This window comes from Gallus gallus, chromosome 1 (genome assembly GCF_016699485.2).
Source record: "Gallus gallus isolate bGalGal1 chromosome 1, bGalGal1.mat.broiler.GRCg7b, whole genome shotgun sequence".
Taxonomy (NCBI): Eukaryota; Metazoa; Chordata; class Aves; order Galliformes; family Phasianidae; genus Gallus; species Gallus gallus.
The window spans coordinates 106754343-106777122 of NC_052532.1; the positions used below are offsets into that span (position 1 = coordinate 106754343).

The 22780-nt window shown below is 40.4% G+C and overlaps 1 protein-coding gene across 5 annotated transcripts; it reads left to right on the forward strand.

Moving 5' to 3' along the window:
• The first annotated feature begins 36 nt into the window (after nucleotides 1-36).
• Nucleotides 37-21357, forward strand: CHAF1B (chromatin assembly factor 1 subunit B). 5 transcript variants are annotated; one of them, XR_005858988.2, is made up of 15 exons: nucleotides 37-211; nucleotides 540-667; nucleotides 3177-3309; nucleotides 4002-4119; nucleotides 5575-5678; nucleotides 7678-7774; nucleotides 9491-9575; nucleotides 10568-10661; nucleotides 11289-11358; nucleotides 11443-11534; nucleotides 12979-13141; nucleotides 14249-14653; nucleotides 16112-16203; nucleotides 16674-17531; nucleotides 17570-21357. XR_005858988.2 is itself a non-coding variant. In XM_040698514.2 (14 exons), the coding sequence occupies exons 2-14, from the start codon at nucleotides 542-544 to the stop codon at nucleotides 16793-16795; spliced, it is 1701 nt and encodes a 566-aa protein (XP_040554448.1). In that variant the 5' UTR covers nucleotides 37-211; nucleotides 537-541; the 3' UTR covers nucleotides 16796-21357. The 5 variants fall into 5 exon arrangements, 4 of the variants coding, with proteins under 4 accessions (XP_040554448.1, NP_001008677.3, NP_001376226.1 ...); XM_040698514.2 differs by having other exon boundaries at nucleotides 537-667; nucleotides 16674-21357; NM_001008677.4 differs by having other exon boundaries at nucleotides 16674-21357.
• The last annotated feature ends 1423 nt before the right edge of the window (nucleotides 21358-22780 follow it).

Here is a 22780-nt window from a genome sequence, read left to right on the forward strand (position 1 = left end):
GCGCTGCCTCCCCGCTCGAGCCCTCCCGGAGCCCGCACGCATGCGCGGGGCGGGAAACGCGCTCCCGCGCTGGAGCTGGGCCGGGCCGGGTTGCCGGTAGGGGTTGGGGGCGCGGGCGGCCGTTACAGCGGTTGGGGCTGAGGGGGGAGGCACGCAGGGCGGCCAAGCGAACGATCAGATGCTTTCTGAAGGATCAGATGCAGAGCGTGTGGTGCGGAGCGGCGGGCGGCCTGCGTTCTTCCATGCGGTTAAACCCCTGCAGCTCCCACCGCCGGCGGGTGGGAGCGGTCTCTGTTGGCGGTGCGGGGTCGGGTCGGCCACCCCCGGGAGGGAAGAGCTGCAGTTCGTGCCCGCAGTGTACTGCGTGCTGCAGCGCTCGGCCACTAACCTCTGCCGCTGTAATCGCGGCGATCTAAAATGATCTTCCTGAAACTACCGTCCTGTCAGTTCCTGGAGTGCTTGTGAGGTCCGCGTTAGTTTGGATCGTGGTCACGGGGAACGGGAATTTAGCCAGGGTTTTGCTCTGTTTTCCTTAGCAGATATGAAGGTCATCACTTGTGAGATAGCTTGGCACAACAAGGAGCCTGTGTACAGCTTGGACTTCCAGCATGGAACTGATGGGAAAATCAACCGACTGGCCTCTGCAGGTGTGGACACAGCCGTCCGGGTATGTCTCACGCATCTTCTGTTCTGTTTTCTGGCATGAATAAAGCATGACATGTACTCTTATCTGAGGTGTTATTTTAGGAGCCGGTGTGGACACCGAGGCCATGGACAGTGTCTAGAGAAGGGTGTCAGAGCTATGGGGGGCCTGGAGCGTGAGTCTGATGGGGAGCAGCTGAGGGAGCTGGGGTTGCTCAGTCTGAAGAAGAGGAGGCTTAGGGGAGACTTCATCACTCCACAGTCACCTGAGATGAGACTGTGGTGAGGTGGGGGTTGGCCTCTTCTCCCAGGTAACAGCGATAGGATGAGAGGTAATGGCTTCAAGTTGCACCAGGGGAGGTTCAGGTTCTGCGTCAGGAACCATTTTTTCTCAGCAAGAGCGCTGAGGCAGTGGCACAGGCTGCCCAGGGGAGTGGTGAAGTCACCGTCCCTGGAGGTGTTCATGTGTGCATGTGGCACTGAGGGACGTGGTTGTTGGGCTGACAGCTGTACTAGGTGCTCTTACAGGCATTTTCTAGCCTTAATGGTTCTATGAGTGGAGTGGATGTTGAGGGCAAAAGCATGAGATTATTCAGTTGTAGATGGAATGGCTGTATCTATGCTTACTGCTCCTGGCTAATGTGTTGAACTGAAACTTTTAGAAGATGATCTGTGTTTATTGAGGGGTCACATCTTCAAAGGACCCTTCCAACCCCTGTGATTCTGCAATTGAGTAGTAACCCCAAACTTATGGCATCATCTTTTGGGTTAATGAGAAGCAACTGGTTTTTGTTCCTTTATGTTCCTTATAGTTGATCTTGATCTGCCTATTTTGTGAGCAATTAGCACTGTGTGATCTTTCCACAGGCCTTTTCAGTCAGATCCATGTACAGCTCTCATAAATGGTTTTCTGTCGGTGTTAGCAAGCTGTGTTAATCAGTTGTTCTTTTTTGAGAGTCATTTCTGAAAATAATGACTGATTGTGTAGCCTAAGCCCCAAAATAAGTGGCTATCAGATGTACCACTGCAAAATCAAGCAGTTGTTTTCTCTCTTATAAATTCTTATTGGCCGTGAGGACTGTCCCTGTCATTCAGTGATCACTTGTTTTTTTCTAATAGCCTTAGCTCTCACTGGAAAGCTTTGGGAAATCTAGAGCACTGAATGAGCCATATTGTTTTTTAATTGCGTGTTAGTCAACTCCTTAAATAAAGTTAATGGTCTGATGAGGCAGAGTTTTCATTGCAGACAAGTAAACTTGACTCAAATGTGTTGTTGTTTTTCTAACAGTATGGAAGGTAGATACAGTGCTCAGAGTTTTTCACTGCTTGAGCACTTCTGAAACGCTTGCCTCCGTTTTTATTGGAGCCAACACTGAAATATAGTTAGGTTTCCCATCAGTGCTGGGCTGTTCATTTCGTGTTTGAGTTCCTGTATGTCTCCTCAGTATCCAGTCCTGGTGATGTGCAGTAAAACAGAAGGCTTGTTTAATAAAAATTCTACCACTAACCTTTCAATTTGAGAAAATTCCTCAAACTCATTTCTGATATGAAGAAGGATTCCAGGCCAATAGTCTTCATGTGCTCTTTAGAAATGGACTGGAGAGCAATGAATTCATGCAGGTTTTCTGCAATGTGTGTGTATCTTTCTGCCCACTTATCTTTGCTGATAATTTTACATCTTAATCACCTCTTGGGCCTGCTTATATTTTGTCATTCTTCTGTCACCTGATATATTTGAAGAAATCAGGAACATTGCAAGAGGGTCTTGTCATATGTGTGATAAGCAGAACAGAAGTAATAAGTTTTTCTTTTCTTACTACTCCTGCATTTCCTTCTGAATAGGTAAACGTTCTGTTTTAGCAGAGGATCTGAGGTGCAAAGATCAGATCTGTCCTTACAGTGGGCTGCATTTTGATTGGACCCACGCGTGTTCCTTGGGATCCTCAATGCGATGTTTTGTGAAATGATACTTCTAAATGTGTTTTTGAACAAATTATGATGAATTGTAACTCTGTGATACGTGTCTGGCTGGACTGCTTCTTTCTTTTGGAAGTGCTAAGTGGGATACGTATCATGAAAGCTTAGGAGTTAATTCCAGTAATCTCAGCCAAAACTTTTCCTCAGAGACAAATGGATTTCTTAGCTGACACTGCATGCACCTCAGGGATTTGGGCTGTGTATATAGGTTAGTGAATATATATTTAAGTCATATTTATGTGTATGCATGTTTTATGGCCAGGAATTTTTCAGTGTTGTTTGACATAAAAGATGCTGCTTCTTCCTTTGGAAGGCTGTTTAATAAGGAGGGGGAACTGGTGAAAATCACACAGAAGTCAGACTAAAAATATACTACAGTACCATTGCAGCTGTAGCTCAAAGAGGGAAAATTTGTGGTACCACTGCAGCTTTACCTGTGAGAGCTTCAGATCGTAAGTTCAGAATGATGGTCCAAGAAGTAAATTGTCAATTCTTGTGGTGAGACATGTCGATTATACCTGGTTTCCAACAACTACCTGCAGTGCTTTTGTAACTAGGTATGGAAAGTGGAAAAAGGACCGGATGGAAAAGCTATCGTGGAGTTCTTGTCCAATCTCGCCCGCCATACCAAAGCAGTAAATGTCGTGCGCTTCTCTCCCAGTGGTGAAGTCCTCGCATCTGGTGGAGATGGTGAGTAACAGTGCTCAGTGACACTAATGAGAAGAAGCTCTGTCCGTGCATCTGGTGAGTGAAGGGGGAAAAGTGAGCATACGGGCTTGTTCATACCTCTCTCTCACGCTTTCAGTTTCGCATTCCTACGTGCCCTCTGACTGTAAGCAGTAAATGCCTGTCATGCAGTTAGTTCCTAAGTAACTTACTGGCTGTGAGTCTCAGAAGCTGTTTTCCAGGCATAAGATAAATAACTGCCCATGTTTCCCAGGAGGAGAGATTGAGTAGCGTCACAGTGAGAAGCTGTGGCTGAATCTGTGCATTTCTCCCTATCTCTGTAGGGTGATGTGGTTTCTTCAGTCCCAGTAAGGTCAGCAGTAGATGGGCGTGTGTCCTATGAGACAGAGCTGAGTGTTACCTTCTTCACTAGAGGATTTTCAAAAAGCATTACGTACAGAACCATAGGCTGCTCTCATCTAAAGCAAACCGAAAGTTAAGCTCTGCACTCTCATCTTACTCCTGGGAATCTCTCCTTTATTTTTTCAAATTAAAGCATCACATAAACAATAAAAGGGTAAGGCAGTCTGTTCCCCAGCGCAAGTTAAGACCTGTTCTTCACGTGTCATATGTGAGATGATTGTAACATTGAACTAAATATAATGTGTTAGCAAATGAGTGGGAAAGAAAGAAGCTTTGTATTATTTCTTGTACAGATGCTGTTATTTTATTATGGAAGCTGAATGATAGCAAAGAATTGGAACCACTAGCTTTTCAGGATGAAGATGAAGCTCAGCTCAACAAGGAGAACTGGACAGTTGTTAAAACTTTAAGGTATTTTAATGGTTTTGAGATGTTTTTCTCTTCAGTGTCTTTGATTCCACTCTCTAAAATTTGCTTACTGTGAGTTCATCTTTTTATTGTCTCTTAGTCTTTTTCTTTTGATACAGGGCCAACCTGCATCTTCTGTTACAGCATTTATGTGACATAAATAATTAGCGTGACGTAGCTGATGTGCTCTGAAATTGGTTCCTGAGATTTGCAATCACTTAAACTTTAATGCCTGTGTATAAGTAAATATAAAGTTTTATTTATTAGCTTCATAGTGCAGATTTTGATCATTATTAAAACGAAAAACATCAGTAGCTGAAATAGTTTGGGCAAATTTGCCAGATAGTAGCTGTGAGACTGGAGGAGTCTTTTTCAACTGGTTCTTTTGAATAGTTGGAAATCTATACTGGACAGCTTTTGTTTCAAACTGTGTTGTAATTAATAAGATAGACACACTGTGCCTGCAAAGGCCAGGTAAGTGTTGTAAGGCATCAAACCACTGTTGGTTTGTAGTTGCAGTACTGTGTGTGGTGTTCTGTTCTCTCAGCAGAAGATTGAAAGAAATGGGTGGTTCTGCAATCTGCAGTAGTTTTTTATGAGGTGTATATTTGTTTTGCCTTCTGTGTATTATCTGTTAAAAGTTTAGGTCTCTGTCCATACTGATAAAATCATTCTGAATTTACACTTGTTTACAAAACGTAAGTAACTATGCTATCCATAACCAATACATTCCTTGCAACTATTGAGATTTATGTGAGAACAGGTTCAGGTGTGCTAGTGAGATAGCATAAAGCACCAGCATCATCCTTAGTAACATTAATCTCTTAAAGCAAACAGAGCTGATCCCCCTTCCCTAAATTGAGTGTTGCAGATGTTCATTACTGATGCTTCCACCCTGTATAAGAAACCTTCAAACTACAAGTCATATGCATGGCTTTTGATGAAGCCTTTCTAGGTGGCTCTCAGTATTTTTAAATGTTTGCTCAGCTACATCAAATCAAACCTAATTTTCTGTATTTCCTTCTCTTCTACTGCGTATGCATCTTTGTTTACTGTATTTATGAAACCTGTAAGTATGCAGGAAAGTCTTCATGAATCCTGACGCTTGGTAACTGCTTTGGTCTGGTGTTTTGTTCTCTGTTTGGACTGATCCTAGAGATGTTCCTTTGCAGATCTCTAGATACAAATTCATAAGCAACTTCAAATGTGGGGTTTTTATTGTCTGTGAGAAAAGAGATGTTAAAGAAACCTACTCTGAGTAGGAGGATGTGCTTTGTGAAACATTTTAATGCCTCTGAGTACGGAAGTTCTGTAGAAGCTGAAAATCATGCTGTTCCTTTTCTTCAGCAGTTCTTTATTTATCTCTTTGGTATGTTTTTTTAACCCCAAAACATGTACAGCTGTTACATCTACATATATCTGTTCGCCTTAATAATCAGTTCTTTTGCTGGCTTCTAGAGGCCACTTAGAAGATGTGTATGATATTTGTTGGACCTCAGATGGGAATTACATGGCATCCGCCTCCGTAGATAACACGGCTATAATGTGGGATGTCGTTAAAGGTAAGAACTCCGTTTTATCCATTGTGACTCCAGCCCTGATGGAGGTATCCCCAGGTATTTACCAAAGTAATTAAACACATCTTTATTTAGTGAGAGAACGGTCAACTTAGTAGATTTCTGGAATTGTGAGGTATATACCCCAACATACATAGATACCTTCACATCAACAAAGTTTACACACAAGTAATCATTTCAGATTACTTGGAAAGTGAATGTCACCCTTTCTTCCCACCCCTTTCAATCAAGCTCATAGTCACCCCACGCTCCCCAGCAAGCAAACAAAACTTGGCTGGTATCAAGTAACTACCTCAGTTGAATACAGAAGAACATAGAAGGTGGTTGTTTTGCAAGATGTGGCACTTCTTTACGCTCTGTTCAGCAAAACGCTTTTGTTCACGCTCATCCCACTGCCGTGAGATTGCTCATATTCTCCAAGAAAAGCCCTGTGGAGGTTGGACCAGCCCAGAATATTTAGGACACCGCAGTTCCCAACTATGTGTGTATAGCTGCCAGTAACCAGCTAGGTTAGGTTCCTGGACAGGAGATTAATACTTTCTGATTAGCAGTGTGATCATTACTTTCGCTTCTGATTTCATGTGGAAGTAGTTGGCTTTCCCTGAGTATAACTTATCTGGATGTTCAACTGTGTGTGTGCTCAGAGCATAAGTTTGTGCATGGGTGTTGTGACCAAATGCCACCTTAAATGGATATATCTATTCGAATATTTGATAAAAATGCTGAATGTCCTCTTATGTTACTTATGCATAATGTCTTTCATTCTTGCTGCTTTCTTTTAGCATGAAATTACTGCTGTGGAGGAAATTTGTGTCTTCTAGGCAGTGTCAGAACTAGTAAGTCAGAAGTAAGAAGGCAGTACTGGAAGATGTAGGACTTGTGGTTGAAGTTGTAGGTACATGAAAGTAAAGAGTTTCAAGGAGAGCTTGACCCTGGCTAAAAGATTGCATAGTTTAGGAAGCAACAACAACCAAAAAACCTGACTGAAAGGAAATTAATAAAAAAAAATCCATAGAGCTGTTTAGTACAAAGACAGCATCACTGGCTTAAGAAATTGTATAAGTACAGACTGTTGGAAACTAACAGAACATCCTGGAGATGTACCGTTATGTACTCACTTCCTTCTTATGCTCTTAGGCATCTGTTGTTGGGCACTGTCTGAGAGCAGGGACTTTGGGACCAGAAGGAATTTGCAGCGTGGCCTCAACTCTGTGTTGTCTTTTCAAAGAGCTGTGTCTTTGAAACAAAACAAGACTGTGCTATTACAAGTCCGTAACTGACAGTTAAAATGAAGTATTTTATGAGAATTACATGTAACTTTACCTCATCTTAGCACTTTGCATTTGTGCCATTCCACTGTACAACATTAGAGGGGTTGGAGAGTTCATGCCTTCGTGATAGATTGAGTTGTGCAAGAATGAGTTAGCACTGCTGTAGAAGCGTTTCTGAAAGCTGTGTGAGTAAATGATCCGTCAATGAAGCATGCAGTGTGTTTTTTCAGTGCCTGCTCAGTGGAGGTAGTGAGTTTCTACAGGCCTGGATAGCAGAACCTGGCTATCCAGCCCCACCTGAATGGTATGTTTTAATGCTGGAATTTCTGACTTGGCATACACCCAAAATCAGTTAACTATTGAAAAGTATCTCAGAGTTCCATGAGAACTTTTTTGTTCTACATCGGAAAAATTTTGATGCTCTTTTAGTTCTGAAATGTGCACATTTGATGTCTGAACCAAGCTGCTTATCTGAGTTAGTTCACAGGGAACAGCCTTTGAATTGGCATTGCCAATTGGCTGCATCTAGCTGCTTTATTTCTAGAACCCAGCTGCTTCCAGCGTTCTTAGCAGATACCACCAGGATAGGTTTGCGTGTTCAAAAGATTATTTGTTTACATTTTAAAGCATTCTACTTTGTTTTATTTCTGAAATGAAGAAATGTTTTTAAAGCACTTTGGAATTCAGAATTTGGGAACTGTTTGTAATTTCAGGACAGAAGGTTTCAATATTAAATGAACACAAGAGTTATGTCCAAGGAATAACCTGGGATCCTCTAGGCCAATACATTGCAACTCTGAGTTGTGATAGGTGAGCTGTTGCTCTAAGTGTTTTGCCTTGATGTTCTTTCTTAAACATACTTTTAACTCATGCTCAGGTATGTTATAAATGTGACTTTTATGTGGGTTCAAATGGTTCTGTAAGAAGGTTGAGGTGAAAGCAGCATGCTAATTTAGTTAGCTTTGCGACTGTGGTAAATGATTCCTGAGGTATGAGTGTCTTTTCTAAATGGCAAGTAAGCTAATGTAACCTTGCAGAGAGAACTGTCTTTAGGCAATAAGTTTTCATGCCATTAGTCATTAGAGATACTAGATGCACCTTAAAGAGATTGCTGCATTCTCTGGTTGTCAGTGAGCTGCTAAGTCCATCCTTATCAATGCATTTTACAGCAAGGTATGAACAGGTTAAGTAATCAGTTAAAATGTTTTTCCACTGATACCTTTCTTTTGCCCTTTTGCTCCCTCCCGTCCCCAGCAGTTTTGTAAGTGATGTCATTGGGAGAGCAAATGCACACTTCGTAAAAGTTGTGCCTTGTCAGAGCTTTGCAATTCAGCTTAAACTGTTGAGGGCATGTGTGCTGCTCTGAAGGGATTGCAGCTGGCTAATAAATGCATGTCATCTGGCACACGATGCAAAGAAAATTGCTGTAATAGTGCAGAAGTAGTTTTGATTTAAGACTTGCAATAGGCTCTGAGAAATGATGAGTTAATGACTACTAGTTCATTATGGGCCTCTGTCTTCCAATAATCACTTATGTGAAATTTGTCTGCTTTTATTAAAACGAACAGCAGCGAAACATGAGTAATGGTGTGATGCACAAGTTTTTCTTGGAGTCACGTCACAAGCTAGAGCATGAACTAATCTGAATAGAGGAAGTCTCCTACCTCCTCAGGTTTCAGACACTTCTGCAACGTTGGCGAATATTATCTAGCTCAGCAAGAGACCAACAGGAGCCAGAGCTGATGCTTGGACTGATGTTCAGCAGCCTGGAGTGGGGAGATTTCCTCCACATTTGCCAGGCCAGCTTAGCTGTGTGGCACCCAGAACCTGTAGTTCCACAGCTGCCACAAACCAACTGCTGGATGCCACAGCATCACCTTCTGTTTTCTCCTGCTTGCTCTGTCAGGACTCTGTGGAGCTGTTTCAGCAAGTCAAATCTATCTTTTGTTAGATTAGTTTTATAGCAGCCTAACAAATCAGTGTAACCCAGCAAAGGCTTCAGTGGGTGTCAGAGCTGGCAGAAAGGACAGGATTTTTAGACCAGCCCTTAGATTTGCTTTGGCTACCTGCTGTTTTAGGGAGATGAAGTCAGCGGAGCTCAAGCATTCTCCATGGTGTTACACTCCAGTTTTCATTTATTCCTAAGAAAACTCAATGAAAGCCCCGAAATGTAGCTAATGGTGGGATGAGTTCCCACATCACAGGAGCACAGTGGCTACTGCAGCACAGGTAGGAATGGCATGGCTGTTTGCTCTCCATTAAATTCCTTTATTTTTCCATGAATACGTATGCTGGTACTTTAGAAACCTAATTGAGTCAAATAGTTGTCAGCATCTAACTGGTTGCGTAGCCATAAGAAACATATCTTTTCTAGTGGTCTCTCATGAATGGGGTTAACATTTTTATGTGTTTGTCACTTAGATTTCTTATATTTGGCAGTCCTTACTGAAAGGTGAAGTGTTGTAACACTGTGAAACCTGGGGTGAAAGGACACTGTGAAAGCTAACTTTACTCTCTACTGCGTAGGGTTCTGCGGGTATACAACACGCAAACCAAGCGTGTAGCATTCAACGTTACCAAGATGCCATCTGAATCAGGAGCTGAAGGAGAGGTATGTTGTTCTGCTACTAATGGTACTGGACAACATGCTGCGTGCTATTCTATATGAGTTACTCTGTTCCCTGTAAGCAGAGGAGCAAGTATTTTCCATTCAAATAATCCACACGTCATGTATTTCTGTCTCACCTTTATGTTTTACATGTGTTTTCCTGCGCCATTTTAGAAGCAATTAACAGAGAACATTGCCTGCTGCTGTTGATCTCTCAGCAAATTCAGCTGAGTAAAGTAGTAACACTGTGCATTGTGGTAAATGTTAGAAATCGTGTGGAAAAAAATTACATGCATGTGAATTTTAACAGACTGAAAACTTCTCTGTCTGATAGCAGCTGTACATTTATTAACAGATACAACATAGCATTCATACTTTCAGTGCAGCAGTCTGAAATTTTCAAAAGGCATTCTAATTTTTAGGAAAAATGGGATTAGAATTTCCTACATTTTTATTGATTTGTTGAAGAGAAACCAAAGAGTTGTTTTTTTTTTCCCCAAATTAATTCAAAGTGATACTAAAATAACAATTCCAAGCTCGCTTTTCAATTTCTTTTTTTCTTTTTTTTTTAAACATTTATAACAGCTGTTATAGTGACAAAAGGAGAGGTTTGAGAGAGGGACCTTTGCCATTATGAAAGTTCTGTTTAAACCTCTACTCGAAGAGTTAAAATTAAATGCCTGTGGAACAAGCTTTTACACTGACTGCTACAAAATGTTGTTCTCCAGGTTATTACTCCTTGATTACTGGTCTAATGTGACTGCTCTTAGAGTGTTTTGATTTGTTAAAGAGGGATTAGGGCCTATTTTTCTTAGCTGTGAAGACTTAATAGCAAAGAGAGAAAATGAGTTTGAAGGAGAGGTGGTTTTTAAAATATTTGTCTTTTAAAACAAAAGTTCCATGAGGGTGGGTTGTACAGCCAGATCATTTCTCTCACTTAAATTCCAGCTGACATATTCATAGCACTTCTAACAGTCAGGTTTTCAATGTTACAGGCTAGGAGCTATCGGATGTTTCATGATGACAGCATGAAGTCATTTTTCCGTAGGCTCAGTTTTACTCCTGATGGCTCCTTACTACTCACTCCAGGTATGTGAGAAGACCATAAAGTATAAACAATGCACTTTATAGTGTAAGTTTGCATAAAGATTGCTTTCCGACTAGTAGGGGATGTTTGTTTATCTGAATGATGCCATTCCTCATTTATCATCTTCCGTTGAAGGGAATAGAGACTCCACAATACATTTCCATCAGTGGCTCAGAACTTCAATTTTCGCTGTGATAAAAATGATATTTATGGCATTTTTCTTAACTGAAACATGTAAATTGCAACGTTTTCTGTTAAAATAGAAATGAAGAGTTAGTATTTTCTTTTGACTGTCAGGTCTCGCTTCATTTGTATTCTTTCTTAAAAACATTACACAGTTGTAGTAAAAATAACATTGCAAGGAGGGGCTCAGTTTGCCCACTTAAGCACAGCATTTGTGGATGTCTGGCAACATAAAAAAAGAAGCTTTGAGGGGGAAGCATATAAGGGAAACACACACAGCATTAAATAAATATTGGGATACCTTTTTAAGTTGTATTCAAGTTGCACAGCCCTTGCCCAGCTAAATGACAGGTCTAATTCTTGAGAAGTAAAATGTTTATAGACATAAAGTGTATAGTCAGTACCTTTTGACTTGATGAGTAATGCTTTTGCCTTTATTTTTGCAGCTGGCTGTGTTGAATCAGGAGAAAATGTGACAAACACAACATATGTTTTCTCCAGAAATAATCTTAAAAGGTAGAGTTTAATAAGATGTAAATATTATTTTATTAAAAAAAATAATAATCAAATGCTTTTTTTCTGAAATACTTATTCTTAAAGGCCCATGGGTCATCTGCCCTGTCCGGGAAAGGCAACTCTTGCTGTTCGCTGCTGCCCAGTCTACTTTGAGTTGAGACAAGCACTTAATAAAGGTACTGCAAATCCTTCAGGGAGTATGATTTTTACAGCAAATATGTGAAAAGGCCAATGCGACTGTTTATTTTCAGGCCGTACAATTTTATGCCCTAGCCTTTTAACATTCCATTAAGATAGTGTTGTACCACATCTTAGGAGCTGTTTCCTGATTCTAAGACCCTGAATTTACCTCAAGTACCTTGTGAGTAGCTTTTGAAATAGTAGATGAATGCCTTACTTGGCACTGTAGGCTACAAAAATAATTCTTAGTATTTTCCTTTAACTTTTAACCATTTTGTGTGGGGGGAAAAAAATGTAAATAACTTGGCTTAGTACTAAAGGAGCAAGGCAATGAAATATTTTCTTTTAGTCTCAACTACCCACATCACAGAAGCACCACAGAGTTAGTGTAGTTTGCAACAACCTTTGATGTTTATTTAAGGAAGCCAAACTAGAAAGAATGCTGATTTTTGATCAGAATGGGAGTTCCGAGGAAGGGAAGAGTGGTATGAAGTTGCATGAGAACTTACCTGGAGATTGAAATTTAGCCTTCTTATGAGCCCTGTGGGGCAGGAGTGTTTATATTTTAACAAGACTAGTTGTGTTCTGCTGAAAAGGCAGAGTTTTGCTCATTTCAAGCAGGAGTGAAATAAAACCTCTTTCTTTAGAGGGTCAATTTGCAGTGTTCCTTAGAGGATTTAGAGATTATCCGTTGTGTTCTGTGTTTCCATCGTAATATTTAGATCCAGCGTGATTCTGTGGTAAGGAGATGAGTGTCAGCTGTCAGTCTCTGTAGCTCCTCTAAATGCAGTGGTTAGTTTCTGCAGCACGCTCCTAGAGAAGTGAAAATGCGGTAGCCCAGAATTCTGTAAGTGCAAGTACATGTTAATAGCCTGCCTTATCCAGTGCATTGCTTCTATAACCACAGAAGTGAACAGGAGGCCCATATCCTAGGAATTTTGGAAAGTAGCTAGCTAATGGTCCAGTGGAAGGTGGGGTTATCTGTCCTTACAGTGAAGCAATGCTGGAAGCATAGGGCTAGCTAGGAGCTGAAACCAAGATATATTTTGTACAAGGCATACAGAATACAATGTGCTGGCATAAATTTATGGTGACTTTGGCTTAATGTATATCCTAGGAGTCGTTTGTTTAAATTTGGCATAAAGTGTGTAATTATGTTGAAAAACGTAAACTGGGAAATAACAGACTTGACAAAAGAAAATATTAGCAACCTGAATGAACTAAACTTCTGCTGTCTTCTCTCTAAGACAGTAGAACCTATAGACAACAGAAATGTTAGTGCTTGCCATTAAACTTTACATTTTATGGCCTTGCTTTCTTCTCAGTCATTATTTGATGAACAATTAAATCTTTATTTGGTTCACGACTAACCAGTGCAGTTACTACCCTGCACTGAATACAAGAGAGAATTCTCATTGTTTTCATTTGTTTGCATTATAGGTGAAGTCAGTCAGAAATCATCGCCTGCCCTATTGAATCTACCCTACCGATTGGTGTTTGCTGTTGCTTCGGAAGACTCTGTGCTTTTTTATGATACTGAGCAGTCTTTCCCTTTTGGTTACGTTTCTAACATACATTATCACACCCTCAGTGACATTTCATGGTAGGTCATTGTTAGATTCTTCACATCTGTCGTGTGGGGGGAAAATGCCCTGTTTTTGTGTTGAAGCTTTGCACTGCATCTTGTGTCCTGCTTTATTTTTGAGTTTCGTTCATGACACATCTTTGGTCACAGTCATTGTGATATCTGAACAGCAAGTCATCTTGTTTGCTCTCTAAACTGGAGAATTACAGTTCCTTGATCAGTTGGGAACCAAGGTGCCAGCAGCCAAACGACAAGCAGGTGATATTTGTATAGATAGATGCACAGTAAAGAGCCCATTGTCCAGGGAGTGTAAGTGGTAACAGTGATGTTATTGGAAGTTATGAAGGTCATCTCTAAGTTTAGGTGTCTGTATCGTGGCCAAGTAATGTTTTATCTATATAATTCTTCATGGTGGTTCTTTATACGTAGTAGCTGATCTGGCTTGATGTGGGAAGTCAGAACTGGAGCTGAAAACTGAAGTCTTTGCAGTCAGAATAATCTCTCTGCTGGCCTGGGCTTGTTAGACTTTTCTAGCCTGCATTCCTAAACTGAGGACCACGTGGACACCTCTTTTTTTAGAAGTTATAATTGGTGCTCAGAAACTGAAAATGATTGCGTAATACTAGAAGGTGAATAGAAGCGAGCAGAATCATGACATCACTGATTAAAATGGGCACCAAGCACCTGTCCCTGTGAGCGCCACAGTGATTCTGAGCATTGCTTCTATTTAGCTTGAGGATCATAACTAGAGAGCTTAACTTGCTCTTCTGGTCTGGATGTGCAGAATTCAGCAATATTTCTGAAACTGGCTGAGGATTTGTTTACCTGCATGTGGACCATACTGTGTCCCAGCTCAGATGGACGTAGTTTCTGGTAGCAGCACACTACCGCTAATCATTGGCAAGGCCAGAGAGTTTAAATCAGGTGTGGAAGCAAGATGTGAAGGTCTTTTGTTCTTTTGAATTGGATGTCATTCCTTGACTGCAGTTTTACTTAGACATGTGTATGTACTGGGGGAAGGGAAGAAGTACTGATGAGTACAGTGTGTGTTATATATGGAGGGGAGTTGGGGTTGAAGAAGGAAGTTTTCACCTTTCCCCTTAATGGAAAAAAAATCCCAAATAGGTCCAGCGATGGAGCCTTTCTTGCTATTTCTTCTACGGATGGATACTGCTCGTTTGTTACCTTTGAGAAGGATGAACTGGGAATACCACTGAAGGAAAAGCCTCAAATACATGTCAGGACTTCTGTTGTCACAGAGAAGAAAGTGAAGAAGAGTCAGCCAAACAAAGTCATTTCCCCGGGCTCAAGGCTGACAGAGGGGACTTCTCTGAGTACTCCCACTCTCCAACCTAAAACGCCTGTAGCTGCTGCTAAGGACTTGCCTTCCACACCTGTTGGCATAAAAAATGTTCCAGTCTCATCTTCAGAGGAGAGGAAAATCAGCCAGCCAGCCAGCCAGAGTACTAAAGTAAACCAGCCCAGGAGGATTACTCTCAACACTTTACAAGCATGGAGCAAGACGCCAAGGTGAGATTTATATTGCCATTTGCAGTCATAAATATGAAGGCCAAGACAAGCTGTGCTTGTGCTACATTTAAAGGTTTGAGGTTTAGATATAAATTCCCAGTCTTGACGTGGAACTTTTTGTTCTAGTTGTACTGCAACTAAAAGGTCAAAATGTCTTTAAAATCCTAAATGTAACTCTCATATTTCTATCTAAAATGTGAGGCAGTAGCAAAGTTAACCTGGCTGTTAAGCCTTGTCAAGATGGCAGACACAGTTGTCTGTTTTTATGTCCCACTTTCTAGAAAGATGGTGCCTTCAGCTGACAGGGAATATTTTAAAACCCTTCTGACAAGAAGTATTTTGAGAAGTAAAAGAAGCAGATGAGTGGCTCTTCAGGCACTTAATACTTCAGGCACTGCCTGAAGTTATTCTCTGGGGCAAAGATATAGATGTTTTCAGAAATTGCCCGTGATCCAAGTACTGATTGTCACACAGCCTGCAATATTGCCACAGAGCCTGCAGTATAAGGTCCTGAGCTCATATACACAGAATTAGAAGTCTAGACATTGTCAGCAAAAAAAGACTATATAATTTAGGAGCCTATTGGTATTTCTCATAGGAATGCATCGATTACTAGGTAGCTAGGGAAGAGATGATCACTGAGAAAGCAGGTTCTGGGTTTTGTCATCAGCTGCAAAGAAAAGTCTTAAAGGAGGTGATTGTGGGATGATGGCTTTCTGAACATCGGTGATCATCTGTACAAGAACTAACAAATGAAGGGGTTTTTGAGAGTTGAAAGTGACTGTTGTCTGGAGGGCAGGGTGACTGATGGTGCTAGCTAATCTTGAGAAATAAGCTATATTTTATCTCATTGGCTACTTACACCTTGAGTGTCTTCTTGTAGTAGCATGCATGGTGCTGCATGTAAGATTGTTTTTTAATAGATCAATTAATCCTCTGCCACTCTTCTTATTTTGTAAGTGTCACCCAGAAGCCGTAATGTAAAGAAAGGTTTTATTTTGTTGTTGTTGTTTTGGCTTGGTTTGTTTATTTTTAAAAGCACACTTCAGTGATGAAATTAATTCTTTAGAGTTTTATCAGTCAGAAGTGTTAATGCAGGTGGGGCTAGCAGAGGGACAGTAAGCTGTTGCAGTGGAACTGGAAGCCTTAGCAGGCGTCAAGAAACAGGTTAAAATCTTTTGCCTTTTCAGCCAGTCTTTGCTTTAAAATATTTGACCAAAATAATATACTCTGTAGGATTATTTCAAATATAACAAATGAAAAAGTATTTTCTAGTGAGAAAGATGAATAAAAAGATGAGTAGTTGTATTCAAAGAACTTCTGAAAACGTCCTATTTGGCATATCACAAGAAGCTAAAATGCTTAGTAATATGTTTCCTAACAAGATCTAAGTTTAAATTACTGTGTGTCAAATAAATCTTCAAATAAAGTACTTGAACTGTTTCTTCTCTTTTAAAGGAGAGTAAACTTGATACCACTGAAGCCAGATACACCAGCCTCAGTATATACAGATACAGTTCCTGTACCTCCTTCCTCAGAGCAGGAACATGGTAAGTTTTTGTGGCTCTTAATATCCAGCAAAATTTTTTGTCAATCATATTTTCCATTATAGACTTCTGTTATAAGCAATAAAGATCTCAAATCAAGCACAGATGTAAAAGTAGTTGCAGATTGTAAAGCTTCTTCATTATGTAGGTGTGTTTGAAAGGTGCTTTTGACAGTATGAAGTGTGTTGTTCTCACTGCAGTTGTCTCAGCTGCTCGTGTGACAGTATGTTACTGCAGTTCAATAATAATGGTACCATTAACTGACATTTGAAACACTGCAGAGTAAGCTTATTTGGATGAATGTTCTGCAGCTCACACAGGTAGGTTTTAAAGACACTTGGAGCTTGTTTCAGGTGCTGGACCCTCAAACCAGTTTCTTGAGTGTTTTAATTGTTCATGAATCCAGTAAACCAGTTTACTTCCTTAATCTGACTTCGCATAGCTTAAATGACTTTCGTATTTGCCTGTTTCAGAGAGGCCATTACCATCTGATGACAGTCTTCAAAATCCCCCAGCATCTAAACGTCCTAGAACTGAGGAAATGCCTCTTTCTGTGTCTGCTGAAGATCAGATCGGCTGCAAACCAAACAAATAACAACTAGTTTCTTAGCAGACTCTTCAATCTGAACACAGTGCAGCCATACCTGAGAGCTCATTTCTTTCTGCAAATGATGAATCCTCAATTCCTGATGCGTATTTGACATAGTGCTGTGAGTAAGCTGGCAGTAGTAGACAGTTTTCAGGAATGTAGCTTTACAGAAGAGGAAATAATTCTGAAGCGTCTTCAAAGTGTAGTTCTATTTCTGGAAGACAGTGTTCTTCCATGCCACAGTTCAAGGAAATCATGCAAATCTGGCTATCAAAAAGCCATACACTAGCCTAAGTTTTTCCATCAAAATTCCCTGAGTTGATGTTTATAATGTATCGTGTCTTCCAGCAACCTGTCTGGCAAATAAGTAGAACTTCGAAGGAATTGAGTTCATTCTGATCTGACCTTGCTTAAGAAAAAGGGTGGAAACAAAAAACCTAAAGTGGTTTCACTGGGGCAGCTTGGCTTACACATCGTAGCAATGTGCTAAATAATCAGTGCTCTTCAGTACCTGTGGAATGGAAGCAAACATCATATGCTCTGAGTGCGGCAGCATGCAGTATGACTGACACTGAAACAGAAATCAGAAACTAAAACTGCAAAAAAACAAGAAAGCAGAAGGAAGACATTTTCTGAAGATCTGTTAGAAGCATTAAACAGTGGAAGAAAGTTATTTGTTGAACAAACAAGTTTCTATATTTACAAAAATGAAGACATGAGATTTTCTTGAGGCACCAAGATTTGAATTTATACATTAAAAGAACACAGAAGGCTTTCCCCTGTTCTTTTTTCTAAGTCACATTCCTTTGGCCAATAAAATAAAACATGAATCCAATGTATATTACACTTTTAAAAGCTGATTTGTTTATTTTTTCCTATAATTAAACTACGGCCTATGATTCGAAACAACACCAAACACTTTGAAAGCCACTACACTGAATTTTATCTGGTGTGTGAAGACTCCAGAAGTAGAATGCTCAGCCACAGCATTCCGAGCTTATCCATTTCATTGCTTTTGCTTAATATCAGATATTTATTTTTGAGAAGATAATACTTAAAATGTAAATAGTTGTTCTAATTAACGATACCTTGTAGACAAAAATTTCTCTTGTGATTTAGCCCGCACTTTTCTATCATGTGGAGTTCTGAAACGCATGGGAGGGGAAAGCTAGAATTCGTATTAAACCTCTTTGATTTCCCCGTATTTGATTGTTTTTAAGGTGTCTAATTAGTGTTTATTTTCTTTCAGTTTCTAAGCAAGTGTACAAATACACCAGACAATGCAGAAATAGAAATGTTTCAGAAGTGTTTCATAAAAATTCCATGAAGAAGAAATGCTTACAGCTATCTATCCCCAAAAAAGTTTCAGGCAAATGGAATATGTTAACTACAATCAAACTTCAGCAGAAATTAATAACCAAAGTGTTTGAGGGAACTAGCTGTATTTTTCTTTAAATCACTGAGATGAGGGTAGAACTTTACCAGACCCAGCCAAACCTGGGATTTCTTAGAGACGGGAGTGAAAAGACTATTACCGAGTAAAGCTACATCTAAAACAGTTTTTTTCCTTGAAATTTATAGAAATAAAATTTGTAGAGGTCTGAATTTGTAGCTAAAAAGCAGATATTTGTAACTAACACAGCAGTGCATTTGTGATGGTTGGTTTTTTTTGTTTTTTTTTTTCTTTGTATATTGATTGCACTGCAAAGGGTCCTTTGAGTTCAGACTTACATTTCTGAATGCTGATTGCAAAGCTATCCTGTTTGTTGGTTTGCTTTTTCTTGTTTTGTTTCTTCACAAAATGTATTTTGTCATAAAGTCATAAGCTGTCATAAGCTTCTTTCTGTTGGAAGCTGTAAGATTGAATATGTTATTTTAGTGTTAATGACATAACTGGCCTTTGTGGTCTTTGAATGTAATTAATTACCAAGGTATTAGTCTTCATTTCATGCCACATGCATTCTGGTAACATCTACATTTGTTTATATAGTTGCTAGCCTATTTTCTCACTGCCTTGCAATGTAATTGGATCGGTAGATTTATTGACGCTTTCACTGCTTCCATTTGGAGATTATTTCCACATCAGCATCTCTGTCATAATGCTCTATCTGGCATTTTTTCTTCCTAATAAGGACTTCTTTCATTAGTTTTAGTTTTTCTTCTGCTACTATAACTTTGTACTTCTCTTTTCTATTCATTCTCTGTTAGTTGTGTTCTACTTTGTTGTTAAGAGGCAGCAAATCAGTTTTAAACTTGGGAACTGCAGAGCTCTTCACTGGGTGTCCAAAACCTGCACCCAGTCAAAAATATTTTGTAGCTGTGTATGTCAGTATCCTCCCAGCAAATCCCCTGAAAGACAAAATAAATAGGATTTTGATACCAATTTGTGTTCTCCGAGGTGAAAGTAGCACGGTCTTCTGTACCTGTTGGACCACAACGCACATGGATTACTGAGACTTGTCTCTGGAGACAATGGCGGTAAGGCTGGAGGGGGCTCTGAGCAACCTGGTGGAGCTGTAGGTGTCCCCTGTTCATTGCAGGGGAGTTGGACCAGATAGCCTTGAGGGGTCTCTTCCAACTCAAAATGGTGTCGCTGCTGTGCCTGCTTCATGACCATCCCCATTTCTTGGTGCTGATTCATCTGCCTTTTTACCATAAGCCTCAGTTTCTGCTTCAGCTGCCTGTCACAAGGAAGGAAATCCTCATGTTATTTTTTTACTTCACTTGGAAAGTTGTCATCATCCATCAAGAGTGCAAATTTTATTTGCCTGTTTCTCTATGGACTCCTAGGAAAAAGTTATGCCTCTTTTCTCAGAAGCCCAGGCTCCCCAGCATGTGGGCAGTTGCAGGAGCACTGACTTCTGCCAGCTCAGTCATGGACTTTTCCATAGCAAATATCTACCTCATAGGGAGATACGTGTTCGGTTGATGTTGTGACTTCAGGCTCACCTTGAGACCATAGGAAATCTTACCAGACACTTTTAACTATTTAAATGAAAGGACTTGATGCCCAGGTTTATATCAGACCGATTGCTTACCGAGGACACCAGAGATTCTGCTGATAAAAAGCACCTTCAAACCTTGGAATCAGCTCAGATGTTCTTCAGGCAAAATCACTGTAGGTGCAATCATGAACCCTATTGTTCTGTTGTTGCCTTTCCTGCTTTTCTTGCTTTAAAGGCTGACATCTCTCAGGCACTGGTCTTCTAGTGAGTCACGTAAGGCTTTTGGACTCTGGATAGCTCAGTCATTTGTAATGCCTTGCAGTCCTTTCAGCTTGTGCTTCTTGGGGGTTCCCTCTGTAAGAGTTTACTTGGACTGTTAGCATGCACATTTCAGTAAAATCATTAACTCCTTCCCACTATGGAGGAATTGCCCACTTGCCCTTGGAGCTTAAACTATCCCACACATTTTGAGTATGAAGAAGGCTACAATAAGAGCCTTCAAACTGCGTTGGGACCTGATGTCACATGAAACGGTCATCTTCCTCCAGAGGCTATGAAGGCAGGTTCTGTACTTTGACAGAGTTCGGAGTATGTCCTGAAACTTCCAAGATGAATCCACCTCCAGTGCAAAAACTCTGCTCAGTTGAGTGTTTCTGGTTTTGTTTTCTGATGAAATAGAGTCTTCCTTTGGATACCACTCAAGCAACCACCTGGAGATTTCTTAAACACTGTGTTACAGCAAAGGCATCAGAACTTGCCATTCTCTGTAGAAGCAGTTCCACAGGTGCTTTCCATGTGAAGGATTCAGAGCTTCTCTCTCCAAGTAAATGTAATCACATACATTTTTCAGTGTGTTTGACACCGTGGAGGCCCAGCTGGACTGCTGCATCCAGTTCTGGCCTTTCCAGTACAAGAAAAATACGGAACTCTTGGAGGAACTCTTGTGAAAAGCCACTGAAATGATGAAGGGGTCTGAAGCATCTCTCTGTGAAGAAAAGTTGAGAGAGCTAGAACTGTTCAACTTACAGAAGAGAGGGCTTGTGTGGGACCTCGTCAGTGCCTATCAATGCCTGAAGGGAGGTTGTTAAGAAGACGGAGCCAGGCTCTTCAGTGGTGCCACAAGAGGATAAGAGACAATGGGCACAAACTGGAACACGGTTTTCCTTTTTCAGTTGGTTTTCTTTACATGTACTTTACTTACCTGATCTTTTAAAAGGTCATCTTTATGTCCCAATTTTGCATATTATTTTAAATGTGTCTACGTATCTGTAATCATTTACCAATGCCAGAAGAAAAAGAGTTCTTTGTTATTTTGATCTATTTTGATCTACGTGCCCTTTTTTCTTTGGTAGATGAATAATTGTTCAGTTGTACGAAGTTCAGCCCATGGTTCAGAAAAGCCTTATCTGCAGGAGCACAGAAAGTGAGATGTGAGAAGAAAGTACAGATTGCCCACTTGATGTCGCTGTTCTAACAGGATTCCTCCTCTTGCGGTTATGGGGAACCAGGCAGCAAGAAAACAATTTTCTTTTTAATAATGGGTTGTAATTGAATCTATATAACAAATATAAATTATCACCAAATAAATCGATTTTATTATTTTGACGAGCTTCCTTCTAAAAAGATGTGTTTGGGTTTTGTTTATGATGTCCATACCACCATATCCCTTCTCTGATGGGAGATAAAAAGTAATATATCTGAAATACCTCATGCAGCCCTAAGCTTGCCAGAAATCCTTTAAGCATCATTTCTGTCAAAAAGCTCTTTGAAGAGGGTATAGGAAGGATCTGAAATGTGTACGGACCACCTGGTTGGTCTATACTCCAGGATCAGTTTTGGATTGTCTTTCAAGGAGTTCCCAGGTTGCAATACACATATATCGCTGCATGTTTGCATGCCCCACCCCTATGTCAAAAGTTAACTGTGTGTCCATATAACAGTACCAGCTTGTCTGTTCGAATTTGTCTTAGAAAGTTGATCTGCCATTTTATTTATCTTCTAGCCTATTAAGAGGAAATGTAGAAGATGAAGGCAGTACATGTAGGTGCTTATCTAGGAGAGAGTGGCCATGGAGGGTGTGAGGGCAGCATGCAAGCAATCCCCACATGTGAACTGTGTCTGCAAGAGCAAGATGTGGCATTTTTATTCATTTTTGCCTGGAAATGTACTTTCTGCTGCTTCCAACCTGTGTCAGACTGGTGCTGCCCACTCAGGGTCTTTTCCATTGCTGAGTTATTAGTCTTTACAATCACAAGGAGTACTTGCTCCTCAACAAAAACATATAGATTTACTTCCTTAAAAAATCAATAGTTCAGTGAGCCACTGAACTACGGAGACCTTGTTTCAGACAGGAATATAGCTATTTGCACTAGTGCTTTCAAATAGGCTTTACAGCATTTTAGACTGAGGGGTTTCACTGCTGTCTCGCTGCCAGAAGGACTTTTTGGTGTGTAATAATGGTTAACTTTTAGACAGCTGGACATAATGCTGTCTGTGCTATCAGTGCTAATTTTATTTTTTCCTATCTGGCTACCTATATTAAATACATCCCATTATTTAATCGCTTTTTATCAAAACTTGGTTAATATTTGCTTATGGATTCAAAATTGCATCTCTATATAGTGTTCTTTAGGCTCCTGTCTGGACAAGCAGGAAACAACCATGGGGTGCTGAGGCTATCACCTGAACTTTCATCCCCCCACATTTCCTTGCAAAGAGGACAGAGGACAGCTCTTATAGCAGCAGGCAGAAAGGCACTTTGTAGCAGCCCCAAATCTTTTAGGTGCTCGCTGTGCTCTCTTGAGTCCAAATGGGAAATCATGATCAGACAAATGTGAGACAGTGCCCCTGCCTAGTGGTACCTTTGGATTTTCTCTTCGGTATGTAAGGAGTAGGAAGGAGCCATAGTTAATGAGAACAATGCAGGTAGAAACAGAGGTGTCTGGAAAAGTGATAGTCACTGGTGTGGATTAAGATTTTTGAGCTGAGTGTAGAGCTATACTCAGGAGGAAAAGGCAACAGGCTGGCTTCAATCAAAATATCTCCT

Bases quoted from the DNA above. Each gene is read 5' to 3' on its own strand.
- CHAF1B (XM_040698514.2), top strand. From the start codon at position 542: ATGAAGGTCATCACTTGTGAGATAGCTTGGCACAACAAGGAGCCTGTG. The intron at 4,120-5,574 runs GTATTTTAATGG...GCTGGCTTCTAG, and splicing joins ACAGTTGTTAAAACTTTAAG to AGGCCACTTAGAAGATGTGT. The intron at 5,679-7,677 runs GTAAGAACTCCG...TTGTAATTTCAG, and splicing joins AATGTGGGATGTCGTTAAAG to GACAGAAGGTTTCAATATTA.